We start from the raw sequence: 19,793 nt of genomic DNA, 5'->3' as shown, positions 1-19,793 counted from the left end.
CTCTTCATTCGTCATCGCACCCCAACAAGAACCTTTATCATCCTCCTCCGCCTCCTCGTCCACTTCCTTCACCTCCTCAACATCCGCTTACTCAGCCGTCACTTCATCACCCTGTCCACCTACCCAACACCCACCTCCTCCATCACCTCCTCCATCACCTTGTCCACTTGATCAACACCCACCTCTTCCATCACCCTGTCCACTTGCACAACACCCACCTCCATCACCTCCTCCACATCCCTCACCTCCACCTGCACAACACACAGCTCCTTCCTCGCCGTCTCAACATTTACCTCCTCACCACCCGCCTACTCAGCATCTACCTCCACAACCTCATCTACCTACTCAATACCCTTTACAACCTCAACATTTACACCCTCCATCACCTCCTCCACATCAATAACACCCATCTCCCTCACCTCCTTCACCACCTACTCCATCACCACCTCCATCAGCTCCTCCACCTACACAACCTCCTCCTCCACCTCTTCGTCGCTGATCTCGTCGCGATCGCGTCTCGTGCCACGCACCCCCCCCCCTCCTCTCGTGCCCCCCCCCTCCATCTGTAAGCGATTGTCGGTGAACAAACACGGACACGCGGGGGGGGGGGATCAGAGGAGACCGCGGGTCGCGTGCGTCATCATCCCTGCCCGAGTCACGATGACGAGGAGGAGGATGATGATGGGGATGACGGTGATGGGCGCGCTAATTCGCTGCGATTGAACTCTTCCTGCTCCGTGCCCCCCCCCCCCACCAACCTCACCGTCCACCCCCCCACCGGTAATCGTTCCCGGCGGCTCGGGGCTCAAAGCGGTAATTCTCCTCCCTCGTGTGGAACATCAACACCGCCTTCGTCACCCACTCGGCCCGAGCGCGCGCTTGCTGCTGTAGCTGCTATAGCTGTAGCTGCTGTCACTGCTGTAGCTGTTGCAGCTGTAGCTGTTGTCTTTGCTGCAGCTGAAGCTGCTGTAGCTGCTGTAGCTGTAGCTGCATCTGTAGCTGCTGCTGTTGTAGCTGCTGCTGTTGTAGCTGCTGTAGCTGCTGTCACTGCTGTAGCTGATGTCACTGCTGTAACTGCTGCAGTTGTTGTCACTGCTGCTGCTGTAGCTGCTGTAGCTGTCAGTGCTACAGCTGTAGCTTCAGTATCTGTAGCTGTCACTTCTATAGCTGTAGCTGCAACTGCTGTAGCTGCTGTCATTGCTATAGCTGCTGCTGCAGCTGCTGTAGCTGCGGCATGTGGAGTGTGCGCAGTGCGACGCGTGGTGGTGGTGGCGAGCGGTGGCGCACTGGTTACAGCGCTGCGTTACGAACCCGGCGACCCGAGTTCGACTCCTGCTCACGACCAATACGAGTAGCGATTATCTGAACAGGTCCTGGGCCTTCACCTAGGTCGAATCAGCCTTAAATTAATACCTCGTGCAGTGTGCAAACATCGCCACTGGGGAGACAAAGGCGGCCGTTGGTACTGGCCACCCGCACCCTCTCGTCGACCGCCCTTCATCGGTGCTCGCTAATAGTGAGTCCCAACAGTCTGTTCAGGCTATACGAGGGGATCTCTGCCTTTTGGAGTGATGCTACTGATGGTAGCAGTGGTGGTCGTGGTGGTGATGGTTGTGAGGATGGGGGGCGGGGAGCGGGGGGAGCGGGGGGTGCGGGGGAGCAGGGGGAGCAGGGGGGCGGGGTACAGGCGAGGGGGGGGGGGTTCGTTTTGTCTCGATTTTGTGTTTTTTGTTGTCCAGGGTTTGGGGCAGGGGGGGGGGGTGACCACTTTGATTGTTCCGCTTGCGCCGTGGGGGGCACAACGCGGCCACAAAGAGGCGATTGTGCGCGGGTCCGCCCCCCCCGCCCCCCCGCTCCCCCGCTCCTCGCTCCCCCACCCCCCCCCCCCCCCGCAGAGTCGTCTCAATAGCAAGAGGGGCCCCCCAGAAGAGACGCGGAGACGGCCACAGGGAGACGTGACCAAAGAGAGAGAGATGCGCATAGACATATAGACAGGGAGATCGACATGGAGACAGGGAGATCGACACGGGGTGACCACGAGGACACGAAGACGTGGGGGGGGGACACGTCCACACGAGGAATGCAGACACAGAGACACAGAGATATCATTGTGGGGTGGGGGACTCTAAAGAAGGTGGGGGGTGGGGGGCTGCACAACGCACGTGTTGCTCACGGGTGGAGACCCCCCATCACCCCTCCCCTCCCTCCTTCTCCCCCCCTTGTCCTCCGGGCATTCATTGCGCAGTCTGCTTAATGAGCTCACGCTTTAATTGCCGCGTGCCCAGCGCTAGGGAGCGGGGCTGGGTGTAGAATGAGTTGATTATAGTCGAGGAGGGGGGGGAGTTAACACACATACCTACACACAAAGATAAAGATCCCCCGTCTAGCCTTCACATACATACTGTTGGGGCAAGTGCTGTTAGCGAGCACCTATGAAGGCCGGCACGGCACACGCCCGGCCGCCTTTGTCTTCCCAGTGGCGATGTTGACACACCGTATCAGGTACTATTTTATTAGGCTGAGTCGACCTAGGGGAGGCCCAGGACCGGTTAAAATGGTCGTCATGAGCAGGAATCGAACTCGGGTCGCCGGGCTCGTAGCGCAGCGCGCTAACCTCTGCGCCACCGCTCCCCGGGTGGCACAGAGATTAGCAAGTTCTGTAGCTCGCTCACTCACACTCACTCGTGCACTCACTCACACTCAGCAGCACACACGCACACAGAGACTCACAGAGACCCCCCCTCTCCCCCCCGTACTCAAACACCCCGAAACCCCTGCCCGCCTCCACCCCGCACCACTTCACCATCAACTGCCCCCCCCCCAAACACCCCCCCCCCCCACCGTCTCCCTCCCCTCTGCTGCCTTCTCTCATCTTCCTCCCTCCCCTCTCTTCCTCCCCCCTCCCCTCCACCCCGTCCCCTCCCCTCTTCCTCTCTCCCTCCCCTCCCTCCTCTCCTGGACTCTAATTCGCGACTCCCCTCGCTCGCACGGCACAACGCGGAGTGAGCGCCAAGCGGAAAGCGCGGGCAGTGGAGAGAGAGACAGAGACGAGAGGCAGTGGAGAGAGAGGCAGGGGAGAGAGGCAGAGACGAGAGGCAGGGAGGGGAGATATTGACAGAGACGAGAGGCAGGAGAGAGACAGAGACGAGAGGCAGGGGAGAGGCAGTGGAGAGAGTGACAGAGACGAGAGGCAGGGGAGAGGCAGGGGAGAGTTGGAGGAGAGCAGGGAGGGGAGACGCAGAGATCGAATTAAACTCGAAGAGCGGCATCAGCAGGAGATCGTAATCTCACCTCGTCATCTCACCTCGTCATATCCCAGGTAAGTGCCTCTTCCTCATCTCCCAAGCACCTCACCCATTATCTCTCAATTATTTCTCCCCACACACCCACTGACCTCACAATGATCCCCCGTGTAGCCTTAACAGACTGTAGGAGCAAGTGCTGTTAGCGAGCACCTATAAAGGCCGCACGGCACACGACGGGGTGGGTGGACAACACCACGCCCGGCCGCCTTTGTCTCCCTGGTGGCGATGTTTACACATCGCACCAGGTACTCATTTGAGGATGACTCTACCCAGGGGAGGCTCAGGACCGGTTCAGATAATCATCACTGGTGTTTGCCATGAGCGGGAATCGAACCCGAAAGACAAAGATCCCCCATGTAGCCTTAACAGACTGTCGGGGAAACTGACCTCACCACACGCCCACTCACTCACATCTTCATCTCCCCTTACCTCCCAGGCCGTCGTCTCCCTCTTGAAGTCATGTTCCATCCGCTGCTCGCCTCGTGGTGTCCGCTGCTGCTGCTGCTGCTCATGGCGTCTGGGGTCCGGGTTCGAGCCCAGGACCCACTGGGTTCACCGGTAAGTCGCGCCTCGCCGCTCGCCCAACCGCTATACAATCATCCTTCCGGGGTCGGTAAAATTCGTACCACTTTCTGGGGAGGTACTGAGTAGCCAGCCGATGAATGTACTGGCTCCCGCCACGGGGCTGTGGAATTTCCTCGCACTAGCTTTGCGCCGTGAAAGTAGATGTTCGAGACACTTCGAGTTGAGCGTTGACCGCGCGCGTCAAGAATCATCGATTCGAATGGACGTTTAGGCTCGCGTCAAACGCTACCAATCGATTACATCTGTGCAACTTGTCCTCGGGCGAGAGGGAATGTTCCCTGAGCGCGAACCGCTCCCTGCGACGCGGAGCTGAGACGCGGGCATCACTCGCTAATCGCGGGGCGTGCCCGCGGGGTTCCACTGAGACAGACTTGACTTTTAAACAACTTTTATAGCCGCCAGCAGCAACAGCACTGGAGGCGATTCCGATATGAAATACAGTCACCAGCAAACAAATAAACACTATAAATCCACGCGCTGTGGCGCTAAATGCAGCGCGCACAACACAAAAAGAAAAGTCACGTGGTGGTGGTGGTCATCGCGCACGCCACGGCGACGAGCGAGCTCCTCAGAAGGTGAACATGAGAGACAGAGAGAGGAGGAGGAGCACGTGGATTCGAGAGCAGGCATAGAGTAGAGATACCGCTAACAAAAAAAAGTTATTGAGATTGGGCAAGACACGGCACGGCTAGGAATCATAATTGTAATAAGACAAAAAAAATACAAATCGTTTTTCCTATTTACTTAATTTGCGTTTTTAAGATCACGTGGATTAGAGAACACGCGCAGGGTAAAGACACCGTTAAGAGAAAAAAGTAATTAAGATTGGCCAAGAAACGTCACGGCTAGGAATCATAATACTAATCAATAATCGTTATTAATATTTAATTAATTTGACTATTTATCAAGGAGAGCCACGCTGAGTCGCATGACTCGTGTTCAGGAGGGTTCTGTCGCTGCTGCTGCTGCTGCGGCTGCATTGTGTTTTTATTTTCACATGTTTCCAGGCAATGAATGGTGAGTTGTGTTTATTGTGCTGTACACGTGGGTGGGGGAAACCGGAGCACCCGCCCTCCCACTTGTATAAACGCTCGCTTAGTTGGCAGAAAACATGTTCATTTATAGAGGACAGCAGAGCTTGGGCAATTGTTTGGAAGCACCGGCTAACCACCGCGTGGTTCCTCCTCCTGGCGCCTCTGAGTCTTCCTCCCTCCCTCTCTGTCCGAGAGAACGAGCACAGTGTGGCGACGTGGAACGATTTGAGATGATGATGATAATTCATCATCATCATCATCACCATATGATCATCATAATTTCACTCATTTCGTGAGAACTGCTTTGTGTGTTTAGTTTGTTCTCCCTGGCCCGCACCTCCGATTAGCGCGGTTGGCTACGTACGGTGTGAAATACGTTAAACATACATCCACACGTGAATACATACGTGATTATTTACATGTATTAACTATTGTCGCGGCCCTCCCAAGCTTCACACACAAAGCCTTGACGCCGCCGTGACCCTGGACCGTGACCCCGTCCCCCCGGGAACCCCGTGTGCCTCCACGCGTGCTGTTGTTTTCACAAACTCGCCGATGGAACTTTTTGATAGCTCTGGCATGAGGATGCTGACGATGCTGCTGATGATAAGTAAATAATAACTGTGCGCATGCCACGTTGTGTATAATTATTATCGCACCGGAATGTAAATCCCTAAGGCGCCGGCTCCATTCGATCGCTCGACGCGGGAGTTCAACCAATGGGGCGAGTTTCCCAAATCCTTCCCCCTCCCCCCCCGCTTGCTCGCTGGGCCCCCGTCCACCCAACATGGGCCCACCACGCTGTGTCTATGATGGGCAGGACGCGAGCGGTGGGGTAAAGTGTGGGTATTTCCACCTCTTCCACGCCGTCTGGCCAGCGTGGAAGAGTAGGCCAAAATTAGCCACGAGTGGTTCCCTCTAGAGTGCTCTCCAGTGGAGTCCTTTCCGCCAGCAGTGGCCTCAGCGAGCACTTGCAGGACTGCGCCTTCATCTTTTATGTATCCGCGAAAACCCAAAACTCTCTTCAGGAGGGTCCTGCTACATTGGGATGTTTGGCCGATTCAATTAAACTCAAAGCTCCGCACATATAGAATCAATAATCTGTTTTGCTTTACTGCCATCTCCTGACCACCTCGCCTCCAACACAAGGTATTCCCAGGCAAACTCCTATGCGAGCACGAATCAGGCGAAACCCCGCTGAGCGCCCGAGATCCGGAGGTGATTGGGCGCGTTCGCGGGTGATTTGATCTGCGCGTGATCCACCAATCCCGCATAGAGCAAAATAAAATACGGGGACCGGCGGTTTCCCGGACCCCTCCCGCTCATCCCCCCCCTCGTCTTCCTCGCCCCCCCTCTTTCTTCCCGCAGTGCCCCGAAGGATACACCTGGGACAGCGAGATTGAGCAGTGCAGAGGTGAGAGGTGGCAGGGGTGATGATGGTTCCGATGATGATCGTGGTGCTAAATGATGATGTGTGTTTTGACCATGATCATGGTGGTGATGGTTGATGATGATGTTGCTGTTGCTGTTGGCGATGACGATAATGTTGTTGGTGACTTCGATGCTAGTTATAATGATAATGGTGGTGACGATTACGTGATGATGTTACTGCTGGTTATGCCGCTGATGCTGTTCGTACCTACAGTATTGGTGATGACGGCTGTGAGTTTCGATGAAGGTGAATATATTCGTTGTGCAGCTGCCGCTGCTAATCACGACGACGACGATAATAACGATACGCCCCTAACTCAGAGGTTTTAAACCTCTTTTAGTATGGCGACCCCCGAATAAAGAAAGACCCACCGGTCCCATCACCAGCCCAGGCCACCGAGTCTTGTGTATTGCGGACTCGGTGGCCTGGGCTGGTGATGGGACCGGTGGGTTACACAAGAGATCGGCACGTGTACACCCCGTAGATAATAAGTCGCGCGATTCACGGTGTGCATCAGTGTGCTTTGCCGTCGCAACGTGGCGCCGAAGTTGCCGGCGCACATTCAACATTTCTCCTGCACGGTATCCACGCCGCCGCAGCTTGCGGCCGCCCGTCCACCATCCCCCCTCCCACCCCGAGACACCGCGGCCCTGACCCCTCACCCCGAGATACCGCGGCCCTGACTCCTCACCCCGAGATACCGCGGCCCTGACCCCTCACCCCGAGATACCGCGGCCCTGACCCCTCACCCCGAGATACCGCGGCCCTGACCCCTCACCCCGAGATACCGCGGCCCTGACCCCTCACCCCGAGATACCGCGGCCCTGACCCCTCACCCCGAGATACCGCGGCCCTGACCCCGAACCCCGCGTCCGCAGACATAGACGAGTGCCTGACGATCGCCGACGCGTGCAAGGGCGGCCTGCGCTGCGTCAACAACTTCGGGGGCTACCTCTGCCTGCCGCACTCCGCCACGCTCATCTTCACGGTGGGCACCGAGGAAGGCGGGGCCGCCCAGGACGCCCACAGGGGGACGCAGCCCCCCGCGGCACCCCCGCGAACCCAGGGGACCTCCACCGGGCCCCCTTCGGTTCTCCGTCCCCCCGCGGCGCTGCCCGCGCTGGAGCGCTTGGCGTTCAGCGCGGGGGAGCTAGTCGAGCCGCCCCCCGGCCCCCCGGCCCCCCGAGCCCAGGGCCCCTACGCGGACCCCCCGGTGAGGGCGCCCCACGTGGTCTGCTCGCCGGGGTACGAGGGAGACTCTGCCGGGCGCTGTGTGGGTGAGGCACCCCACCACCACCACCACCTCGAGCAGCTTTCTTCTCTCCTCCCTCACGGACTCAACTCCTTCCCTCCACCCGGTTCCCTCTTTTCCATCCCCCTCCTCCACCTTACCCCTCTTCCACCTTACCCCTCCTCCACCTTACCCCTCCTCCACCTTACCCCTCCTCTCCATCCCCCTCCTCCACCTTACCCCTCCTCCTCCCTCCCCGCTGCGCCCTGCTCACTCGTCCTACGCGGGTCATAGATCTCGGTTTTCGTTTTCCCTGCGCGTGATGCGTCGTGGTGGTTGTCACGTGACTGGTGCCAGGGCCCCCAGGGGTGTTAGCGGCTCCGTGCGTCGTGCCTCAAGGCAACACGCCCCTGGGTTCAAGTCTCAACTCGGACGCCTCTTCGTGTGGAGGAGTGTGCATGCTCTACCCCTCCCCTGTTCTGCATGCATTTCCTCCGGGTTCTCTAGCCTCCTCCCAAAGTTAAACACGCACGCACAACGTAATCGGTATCAACCGAAACATCCCAATTTAGAAAAATTACCTGCAAATGACTCATTTGGGATCTCACGCTCAGCAGCAGCAGCAGCATCACCTCCCTGACTGCGATCGCTTGGCGGGACCCTCCTGCAACTCGGCGAGGCGTTCCTGGGAAAACTAACATAATATAAATAAATAATCATGTTTGATTACACGAGAACGCTTGTGTTGTTTAGCGATTTTCCGCTTTAAGAAGTTGGCAAGACTGTGTCTCCCCGTGTACCTCCGTTGTGTTTCCCCATTGTTGTCTCCCTTGCGTCTCCGTGTGTCTCACGCCTGTGTGTGTACCGTGTCTCTGTGTGTCTCACGCCCGTGTGTGTCCCGTGTCTCAGTGTGTCTCACGCCTGTGTGTGTCCCGTGTTCTCCGCGCGTCTCCCCCGTGTCTCCTACGTGTGTCTCCCTTGTGTCTCCGTGTGTCTCACACCTGTGTGTGTCCCGTGTCTCGTGTTCTCCGCGCGTCTCCCCCGTGTCTCCTACGTGTGTCTCCTACGTGTGTCTCCCTCGTGTCTCCGTGTGTCTCACTCCTGCGTGTGTCTCCGCCCGCGTTGTCTCCCCCCCCACCCCGTGTAGACGTGGACGAGTGTGCCCGCGGCTCGCACCGCTGCCGCCCCGGCCAGCGGTGCGTGAACGAGGCGGGCAGCCACAGCTGCCGCTGCCCGGATGGCTTCACGCTGCTGGGCGCGCAGTGCGTGGGTGAGTACCACGTGGGGCCGGGGTTGGGGCAGTGCCGGATTATCGTAGTAGTAGTAGAAGTAGCTGCACGTGATGCTACGGGCCCCGCACTTTCAAGGGCCCCGCGCTAAATGCTTTCAAGCTATCAATTCCGGTTCAGTGATTCTGCACTTGCTATATTACTATAGTACTATGCTGCCTTAAACTTTTACCAACGACTGGGTGTTTAAGGTTAGCGATTTGTCGTATTATCTGGCTGTATAGCAAATTAAAAAATACAAGAACTTTACTATGCAAGTCAAAAAATTGTGTTTTAATATTTATGTGTTTTTTTTAGGGCCCCTTTATAACATCATGCTACAGGCCCTGCACTAGCTTAATCCGGCACTGGGTGGGGGGGGGGGGTATGCCCGGTGGAGGAAGGGGGCCTAGGTGTGGATTAGGACTGCTCAATGGTATTGGCATCTCGGACTGGTGTCTGAGTCTGGACTGGCAGTGGGGGTCTGGGAGCCCGCATTTTGCACCGGGATTCAGAGCGCGGTGAGAGGTGGCAACGGGCTTCATCCAGCAGTGGATTGATCATGGCTGCTGCTGCCGATGATACAGATTGCAAGCAGGGCCAAGACTAAGACTGGGGTATGCGACTGGGACCCAGGGTCTGGGTTAGGAGCGGGTGCTTGATCCCATCTCTACCCCCCCCGACCCCTGCCCGCACAGACGTGGATGAGTGTCGCTTGGGCCTCTGCTCCCACCAGTGCCTCAACTCGCCCGGCTCGTTCCGCTGCGCATGCAGCATCGGGTTCAGCCTCGCGGCCGACAACCGCACCTGCACAGGTACCATACATATGTACAGGATGCCACACACCTGCACAGGATGCCACACACCTGCACGGGTACCATACACCTGTACAGGTGCCATATACCTATACAGGGTATCACACAACTGGACAAGTACCATACACCTGTACAGGCTACCACACACCTGCATAGGTACCATACATCTGTACAGGATGTCACACACCTCCACGGGTACCATACACCTGTACAGGTGCCATATACCTATACAGGGTATCACACAACTGGACAAGTACCATACACCTGTACAGGCTACCACACACCTGCACAGGTACCATACATCTGTACAGGGTGCCATACACCTGCACGGGTACCATACACCTGTACAGGGTACCACGACCACACACCTGCGCAGGTACCACAGCCTCACACGCCATCGTGGACACAAAGTGATTGACCCCTGCATTGTTTACACCCTTGGGTGACCCCATCCCCCCTCCCCCCAACATAGTTGACCTCATATGGTGCACGCCGTGTGTTGGTCACCTTGGTTGACCTTGCAGATCTGGACGAGTGCGAGGTGGAGCGCCCCTGCTCGCAAAACTGCCTCAACCTCTACGGCTCCTTCCTGTGCCGCTGTGACAGCGGCTTCGAGCTGGACGGGGACCAAAGGTCATGCCGAGGTGAGAGGTCATGCAGTGGAGTTCTTGAATCCATCTGTGTGGAGCTTTGTGCGCATGGTGGGGTTTTTTTTGTTTAATCCCAAAAAGCCAAACTCTCGTCACTAACGGCGTTGGTAAAAAAAAAAAAATCCCAGTGTAGCAGGACCCTCTTGAACGCGAGTCTTCAGGCTCACACTCACCTGGTGAATAATTTGTCATAATGTATGTTTACTAATTGTTTTCACCTGGAAATTCCCTGGATTCAACGCCTGGTTTGCAAGTGTATCCAGGGGGTCGATGGAGTTGCTGATCGCAGTGATGATGGGATTAAAAGTATTGATGATTATAGCAATGATCATGATGACAGCAGTAAAGATGATTGTATTGTGACTGTTGGCGATGACGATGATGGTGGTATGAGTGATAGATGATGATTGGTGGGCATTGCGACTCTTCGATGGTTGAAGAAGATAATATTGAACACTCACACGAGAGTGATTTCAATGTTGTGGTGGTGATAGTAGTAATGGCGATAATTAATACGTTGATGTTCATGTTCACCACCATCACTACCATGATCATCATCATCACGTGGTATGTCTGATCATCTGAGCAAAGCCCTCCAAATAATCTGGGTCCACAATTTGACTTATATCCCAGTGATCCCCCGTGTCTCCGTGAAACTCCTGTCTCCCCAATACCCCTGTGTCCACTGAGCCCCTACACCCCCCATGGTTCTATGTATCCCCTTCCCTACCTGCCCCCGCTCCCTCTCCACAATAAAACCGTGTCCCAAAAACTCGTACATCCCCCATTGATCTCTGCCTGTATCCCTTCCCTCCGTACCCCCACGTGAACCCGCTCTGCCCGTGAATGCCTCTCCTCCATACCCCCGTGGGGTCCCCTCTGAACCGCCCTTCCCCGTACCCCACTTGTGACCCCCTGCTCCCCCGCGTACCCCCGCGGCAGACGTGGACGAGTGTGCGTTCTCGCAGTACCTGTGCCAGTTCCGCTGTGAGAACCACGCGGGCAGCTACGCCTGCTCGTGCCCGCATGGCTACCGCCTGCAGAGCGACACACGCAGCTGCCGCGGTAATGCGCGCCGCACCATGCACCACACCGTGCACCACACCGTGCATCACACCATGCATCACACCGTGTACCACACCGTGCATCACACCATGCACCACACCGTGCACCACACCGTGCATCACACCATGCATCACACCGTGCACCACACCGTGCATCACACCGTGCATCACACCATGCATCACACCATGCACCACACAATGCACCACACCATGCATCGCACCGTGCATCACATCGTGCACCACACCGTGCATCACACCATGCATCGCACCATGCACCACACCATGCACCACACCATGCATCACACCATGCACCACACCATGCACCACACCATGCATCACACCATGCACCACACCATGCACCACACCATGCATTACACCATGCACCACACCATGCATCACACCATGCATCACACCGAAAACCACAGCACGCATCACGCTGAGCACCACACCATGCCGACCGAGCACCCCACCATGCACCACACCATGCATCACACCATGCACCGCACCGAACACCGCACCAATAACCACACGTTGCACACCACACCACTCACAAAGACCGCTTAGCAGTAACAATGACCGCACTCCAGCAGGGAGAGCGTTGCTTTGACCTTTCACCCCGTCCCCTCTCTTGCCCCGCTCCCCCTACCCTGCTCCCCTTACCCTGCTCCCTCTACCCTGCTCCCCCTACCCTGCTCCCCCTACCCTGCTCCCCCTACCCTGCTCCCCCTACCCTGCTCCCCCTACCCTGCTCCCCTTACCCTGCTCCCCCTACCCTGCTCCCCCTACCCTGCTCCCCCTACCCTGCTCCCCCTACCCTGCTCCCCCGCTAGACGTGGATGAGTGCGAGGAGGGCAGCCACGGGTGCCCCGAGGGCGCGAGCTGCTTCAACGTGCAGGGCAGCCACCGCTGCCTCCCGCGGATCACCTGCAGCGCGCCCTACACGCTCATCGGGGACAAGTGAGGCGGGCGGGGTGTTCCACCCTGCACTGTGCACCGCCACCCTGCAATGTGCACCGACACCCTGCACTGTGCACCGCCACCCTGCACTGTGCACCACCACCCTGCACTGTGCACCGCCACCCTGCAATACAGCCATGCACTATAGTCCTGCACCCTGCACTGTGCACCGCCACCCTGCACTGTGCACCGCCACCCTGCAATACAGCCATGCACTATAGTCCTGCACCCTGCACTATGCACCGCCACCCTGCAATACAGCCATGCACTATAGTCCTGCACCCTGCACTATGCACCGCCACCCTGCAATACAGCCATGCACTATAGTCCTGCACCCTGCACTATGCACGGCCACCCTGCAATACAGCCATGCACTATAGTCCTGCACCCTGCACTATGCACCGCCACCCTGCAATACAGCCATGCACTATAGTCCTGCACCCTGCAGTATGCACCGCCACCCTGCAATACAGCCATGCACTATAGTCCTGCACCCTGCACTATGCACCGCCACCCTGCAATACAGCCATGCACTATAGTCCTGCACCCTGCACTATGCACCGCCACCCTGCAATACAGCCATGCACTATAGTCCTGCACCCTGCACTATGCACCGCCACCCTGCAATACAGCCATGCACTATAGTTCTGCACCCTGCACTATGCACCGCCACCCTGCAATACAGCCATGCACTATGGTCCTGCACCCTGCACTGTGCACCACCACCCTGCACTATAGTCCTGCACCCTGCACTGTGCACCACCACCCTGCATTATAGTCCTGCACCCTGCACTATGCACCGCCACCCTGCACTATGCACCACCACCCTGCACTGTGCACCACCACCATGCACTATAGTCCTGCACTACGAGCCTGCACGTGTCTGTCGCCGTAGCCGCTGCGTGTGCCCCGGCGAGATCCCGGCGTGCCGCGAGGAGCCCTACATCGTGCTGCACAAGGCGATGCAGATGCAGGCCGGCCGCACCGCTCCCTCCGACGTCTTCCAGATGCAGGCGACGGCGCAGTACCCGGGCGCCTTCTACACCTTCCGCATCGCCGCCGGCGACGATGCGGGCCACTTCCTCATGCGGGTAGCGACACGGCGCGACGACACGGCGGTGACGCCGCGACACGACGCTACGACGCTGCAGCGACGACACAACAGGATGACACGCGATTGCGACACGATGCGACAACGCAACACAACTGGACGTGATGACGCGCGGGCCCGCGATACAAAACGACGTGACAGAAGGATGCGATGCTATGTGACACGATGATGGGGAAGGGATGGATGATGATGACGCCGGGGATGATTATGTTGATGATGATGTTGATGATGATGCTTCACAGCAAATCGGCTCTGCGAGCGCGATGCTGGTGCTGACGCGCCCGGTGACGGGGCCCCGCGACCTCGTGCTGGACCTCGAGATGTTGACCATCAACCCGGCGGCCGGCACACGTGGCAGCTCCATCATCCGCCTGAGCATCTTCGTCACCGAGCACCCATTCTGATCCCCCCCTCCCTACCTCCCTTCCTCCCTCTTTCTCTCCCTCTCCCTTACCTCTCTCTCACTCTCGCTCGACAGTCACCGAGTGCCACTTCTGATCCCCATCTCTGTGTCTCTCCCTATCTCCCTTATCTCTAACTCTCGTGACACAGCTCTCTCGCGAACGTATTGCTCCGTGTCGACCGCTCTCGTTAACTCTTCCTTAGCTCTCTCATGTTAAAGTCAGCGAGCACCCAAGGGAGACTTTCTTTCACTCTCCCTTACCCCTCTCTCTCTCTCACGTTACAGCTCCATTATGACCTAAAAACTCAATGTCACTCTCTTTTTTTTTTTACGATCAGCTCTCTCTCCACCTCTCTCCAATCCCTCCTTGTGTCTTCAATGTCGTCATCAGCCATGATCAATCCAGTGCTGGGTGAAGCCCTTCCCAAGTCGTCGCGTCAGCCCTCACTTCCTGCCTTCTCTCCTCAATCTCTCTCTCGCGTTCCCTCTCTCTGCTGCTCCCCCATGCTCTCCCTCGGCGGTGTTTGTGGACACGGTGATGTCTGAGTGAGATGCTTCGTCCCCAGCGCAACGCGATGACTCGTCACGCACGCGCATGTGTGTGTTTATATCCACCCGAGTTCGATTCCCGCTCACAGCCACCAACACCAGTGAGGATTATCTGAACCGGTTCTGGGCCTCACCTACGTCGACTCAGTCTAAAATGAGTACCCGGTGCGGTGTGTAAGCATATCGCCCACGAGGGAGACAAAGGCGGCCGGGCGCAGTGCTGGCCACCCACCCCCTCGTGTCGCCGTGCTAAATGGCGTGGGGGGGGGGGTCTTTGTCTTTATATCGAATAGTGAGTGGACGATTCAATTGCAGACAGAACCACTAAACCAGAAAGCCCCTCGCGTCAATCCCCCCACTCCAGAATAACCACAAAAAGTGCAGTTTGAGGCCCCAGTCAACGTTCGCTCGGTGGGAGGTCGCTCATTCCACTCATGCTGCCCAACGTGGCCTGGAGCCCCCCCCCAGTAGTCCGTGCAGTGGACTCCCTTGCCCCGGTTCAAAGTCCCCGGCTCAAGGCTTTCCTTTGCTCATGCGCCCGTGGCTGACCGCCTCTTCTTCCTCCGCGAGATAAGCAGACGCCCGCTGATCCGTTGCCAGCGTCTCGAGCCACGCGGTCCGCCACGCGACGCTGCGTAGACCCCTCGCGGTGCTGAGCGTGAGCCGTCTGCGAGTAAAGCGGACAGCACCTTGCGTCGCCTGGCCCCCTCTCGGCAGATTCGTCGTTTGTCTTCTCGCTCTCTTTCTGCGTCGTTACAAATCCCCGCCTCTAACTTAAAACGTTAACCGTTTTGTGTCCGTTCGCTTCTCTGTACATTGCGTGATTTTCATTTATTAGGAACTCGCTAAAACACACACACACACAAAGTGAAATGTTAAGTATTGCCCTCGTTTCAATTAGCCCCGTCGTGGTAGCGTGTGAACGGTTGTAATTATTATTGGCGCATTCTTGTTGTTGTTGTTGTTGATGATGATGATGGCAGCTCCACAATTGTAAACACAGACGCCGGTCATCCTGGTTGCACGAGCAGTGACCACCAACGTGGTCGCCTTGGCTTGGGGTTTCCACCTCCGAGCAACAAGAAATTCGGGACGAATCATGGGAAGAAAATGAAACATATCCCATTACTGTGTACGGGAATAGTGGAGAACTACATGGGAATGCGTGTCCTTGAGTGGTGGAGTAGTATTATTGTTATGCAACCGACAAAAGCCCGGATTTTAAATGTCAACACTATACGAACTCACTCTGTTATCTCCACTGAAGCCCTCTCGTCGCAGCGAGCAGATCTCGATATCGGCATGGGTCTCAACACATCGCTGCCATCGTGACCACGAACACAACAATAGTCTACGGCGCCTGAATGCGGTTAAAGTTTTTTTTTTAAAATCTGTACTTCTCACGTGTTGTTCATAACCAGTGCACGTTTATAATAAACCTAATTAAAACCCTAAGCTCGTGTAGTTGTCTGATATGATGAATTACCGACTCACGATCCAGATTGAGAGCTTGTATTTATCCATAATAGAGGGTTTTTTTGGGTTAGATTTCGTAAATATAAATGTGTCGTTAAACTCGCCACCACCCAACGCAGCCAATTAGTAAGGTTTGTCACGTAAACAGAACAGGCCAATTCGGGTGGTGGCGGGTTTAACGACACATTTATAAATACACGATCTAACAACAACAAAAATCCTTTATTATGGATAATATTTGGGTCGCGCAAACCTACGTGTTAAAAGCTTGTATTCATCTTGTCATTTCGCACCTGCTATTCCCTCTCGTGCTCTCCGCGTGTTTGCCAATCAGACAAATGTTCACGCGGGGAAATCTGTCGGTAAGCAGCGCCATCATCTTGAGCTACAGGATGACCCGCGGAAGCGGATATCACAGAGTGGTGGCTGAAATCGCTTCGAGTGCCACACCAAGAGGCACACTTTCCCACACACGGTGCTCAAGAGAGAAGCGTGCGCCGTGAAGAAGGACCATTGCCCGAAACGTCGCCTAGTAAAGACACATTTTAAGACCACACAGTATTGTTATAGACCAGGGGCGGGGAACCTTTTTTCTACCAAGGTCCATTTGGATATTTATAACATCATTCGCGGGCCATACAAAATTATCAACTTAAAAATTAGCCCGTTATATTTGGGCAAACATTTAATTTAACTCACCCCTAATGTGATGGCTGGAACTGCTTCCCTTTGGTGAGGCGTGTGATGTTAGCTGGTATTGATGATGTTGCTACTCGCAACTGCTTTTGCAGGTTTGCTCCTAGATTGATTGAATTTCGAGTCCTGCCTGCGGTTGCCTTGGCAGGGCCACACCAAATGATTTTGCGGGCCTTATACGCCCCGCGGGCTGGACGTTCCCCACCCCTGTTATAGACAAATGTGCTGAATGTTGTTGTTAATGGTGCGAGTGCACCACCACCAACGCAACAGCAGCATCGCCAGATAATGTTGCAGGGATAACTATGCGATCTCACATCTCATGCCTGGAGTTTTGCAAAATTCAGTAAAACCCTCACTTTATATAACGATTTCGCACCTCCGATGAGCACGGTTGGATATGTACGGTGCGGAAGAAGTTCAACATACACACATTTGTGTGCAGTAATCGGTGACCGGGTTGAGAACACCAATTGGCCAGACGAGAGAACACAGGTTTCACCACTCGTGGCTGAAACCGGGACGCAAACCCAGGATTCTCGACTAAAACGATTAACTCTTTAAACTAAACCACCATTGGAACCTCATTTGCCAGTAAAAAATATGATAATTGGTTTTTTTACCCTTCTATCTGGCAACAAAACTGACACCTTTTTTTTACAAGGAGTCATGTTTGCATAGACCACAATACCTGCAGCCATAATGCAAAAAAATTAATCTGAGTTTTTATCAGAGTTATGTTTTTTGTTTGCATTATGGCTGCAGGTATTGTGGTCTATGCAAACATGACTCCTTGTAATAAAGGTGTCAGTTTTGTTGCCAGATAGAAGGGTAAAAAAAACAATTATCATATTTAAACTAAAGATGTGCAGGATCGCCGTCTCTGACCTCCGAGACACCCGTCCACTACCGGGCCAGAGTGTTGCTTGTATTTAACCAATCGTTCTCAAATGATGCGCTCACAGAAGACCGCGTGGCTGATGGAATGTGTAAAAAATCATTTAACTATGTGTTCATGTGGAGGGACAATCTACGGCACATTGCCCCATCGTGTTGACAAGTGCAGTCTGTTTAACATGAAGACTTTCGCGACCAATATCCATAATAGAGGTTTCTGGGTTCGATCGCGTAAATATAAATGTGTCGTTAAACTTGCCACCACCCGACACAGCCAATTACTAAGGTTTGTCATGTTGCGGATTTCTTCTCCAACACACCGGTGTGCTGCACTAGTAACGAGTTGGTATGCTTTGCTTACGTCACAAACCTTACTAATTGGCTGTGTCGGGTGGTGACGGGTTTAACGACACATTTATATTTACGCGATCTAACCCAATAACGTCTATTATAAAGTGCAGTATACAAATATTATAATCCGCCCAGACTCTTTGACCTTTCTAATTACGTGCTATGAAGAAGGGACGTTGCCCGAAACGTCGCCCGTTACGTATATATATTTAACGCCACACAGCGTCCTATTGACACACAACGTGTTGGGAGTTATTGGGAAGATGCGTTTTGTCAATTTATTTCACTGCCCGATCTCAACCGCCAGATGTCGCTGTTGCTGGAGCTCAAGGCTTTGAGGCTCACACGGGGGGGGTGAGGGGGGTGTGATCACGGACTCCCCCCCCCCCCCACGGGTTGGAGAGACTCGGGGACAGAAGGGGTCTCCTGCATCGGGGATGATCCTCGAAGTGGGGTCTCTGCTCCCCCTTGCACCGCAACACATTCATTTTCTTAACCGCTGTGAGACGCATCGCCTGGAATATGAGCCGGGCGTCGTGGCAATGCGTGCTAAGGTTTGGTGGATCGCGCAGTGATGTCCTGGTTGTGCTGTGTGGTTCGGCGTGCCCGTTGCCACCTGCCCGGGTTTCACCGGGGGTCTTTTTTTGCACGAACAGTCCCCGGGAATCGTCGTCTGTGTTGGGATGGCGGTGGAAGTTGGTTTGTACCGAGATCTGGCACCGACGTTGCTGTGTTGAACTTTATCGCGCTAGACTGCACGTGGGTTTTTTTTCCTCTCCGCCTGATGAAGACCGCTTGTGTTGCGATCGAAACGTCGTGGGTTTTTTTGCTTTTATTACTTTCAATGTATTATTTTTTATTATATTTTTATTATGATGATTTGTTATTTTATTTCATTTTTGGACTTTTTTCTATCTACGTGACTTTACCGAAATAACCAAGAATATGAATTCCTGCAGTCACTAAAATTTTAAGTCTAAATTTAGACCCAGTGCTGTCTGAGAGATTTGTCCGGGTTTGGTCGCTGGTGGAAAAGGTGGGAACCACGCTGGGCACGATGTTGCAACGTTCCCCTCCGCGTGCCGGGGGTAGCACGCGGAGGGCAACGTTGCGAAGCGTCGGACACAGTGGCGTAGTGACGACGTTATCAGCTCAGAGGGTGCGGCAATCGGTGAGGTGGGGCCCCAATGTTTAATTTGTCTCGCACGCGGCTCCTCTGGCCTAATCACATCGTTACGCTCACGGTTTCGAACATGGAATGCTGTAAGGGGCGCTCCGTCTTCGCAAAATGCAGCCATTACCAAATTAAAGCATTACGAATACAATAAATTTAAACCGCGTTCATCTTCTTGGTTCTTTCGGTAAAGTCAAGGCGCCCTTTCCCCCCCTTCCAACCCAGCTTAAATATATGCTCCAAGCATGTGCTGTTTCATTCAGACGCTGTCGCCTCGACAGACCTGGTTTTCACCTGAGGGCGGCTGCTTGCGTTGTGGCCGAAACGTTGTGAGAATTATTTTATTGTTTTATTTTTATTATTTTATTATTTCCTTTCTACGTGAAAGAAAATGTGGGTGTTGTTGATATGTCATGCTGTTGTTGTTGATGTTGTTGACTGAGTTAGATTCCTCGCAAATGCGCTGGCAGTGCTCGTCCATAGCAGGACCCTCCTGAAAATAAGGACTGAGACTCATCGAGGCTCTCCTGGCGAATAAACTTTTACGTGGTTATCATTTGCTGAGAACAGTTTCTCGGAACCTCGTGCATGACTCATGTAACCAGGAGAGTTAGCCGCTGGAAATGTGTGACCATTTCCTATATTTATCCATATCGTTGACCTCGTGCGAGGAGAAGACGCCATGTCAAACATTCATAGATTACGGACAGCAACACGTCACAATAGCAGACAGAGCCGATAACCGCACACAACCTTTTGACGCGCTATCTTCAAACACAGTCACTCACACCGAAG

The 19,793-nt window shown here is 54.8% G+C and overlaps 1 protein-coding gene across 1 annotated transcript; it reads left to right on the top strand.

Moving 5' to 3' along the window:
* Positions 1–2,925: 2,925 nt before the first annotated feature.
* On the top strand, positions 2,926–15,859 carry LOC144941724 (fibulin-5-like). The gene is made up of 11 exons (XM_078868116.1): positions 2,926–3,319; positions 3,742–3,863; positions 6,293–6,338; positions 7,235–7,633; positions 8,735–8,857; positions 9,554–9,670; positions 10,195–10,314; positions 11,263–11,385; positions 12,215–12,341; positions 13,237–13,432; positions 13,695–15,859. Exons 2-11 carry the CDS (start codon positions 3,765–3,767, stop codon positions 13,854–13,856), a joined length of 1,512 nt encoding a protein of 503 aa, XP_078724242.1. The 5' UTR covers positions 2,926–3,319; positions 3,742–3,764; the 3' UTR covers positions 13,857–15,859.
* Positions 15,860–19,793: the final 3,934 nt, after the last annotated feature.

This window comes from Lampetra fluviatilis, chromosome 25 (genome assembly GCF_964198595.1).
Source record: "Lampetra fluviatilis chromosome 25, kcLamFluv1.1, whole genome shotgun sequence".
NCBI lineage: Eukaryota > Metazoa > Chordata > Hyperoartia > Petromyzontiformes > Petromyzontidae > Lampetra > Lampetra fluviatilis.
The sequence above is the reverse complement of the archived record's forward strand: the minus strand, read 5'-3'. Positions and strand labels throughout refer to the sequence as shown.

What these genes read in the sequence shown, in the direction of transcription:
- LOC144941724 (XM_078868116.1), top strand. Translation starts at nt 3,765, where the DNA reads ATGTTCCATCCGCTGCTCGCCTCGTGGTGTCCGCTGCTGCTGCTGCTG. An exon ending in GGACCAAAGGTCATGCCGAG is followed by an intron (nt 10,315 to 11,262) that starts GTGAGAGGTCAT and finishes CCCCCGCGGCAG; the next exon opens with ACGTGGACGAGTGTGCGTTC. An exon ending in CGGGCCACTTCCTCATGCGG is followed by an intron (nt 13,433 to 13,694) that starts GTAGCGACACGG and finishes GATGCTTCACAG; the next exon opens with CAAATCGGCTCTGCGAGCGC.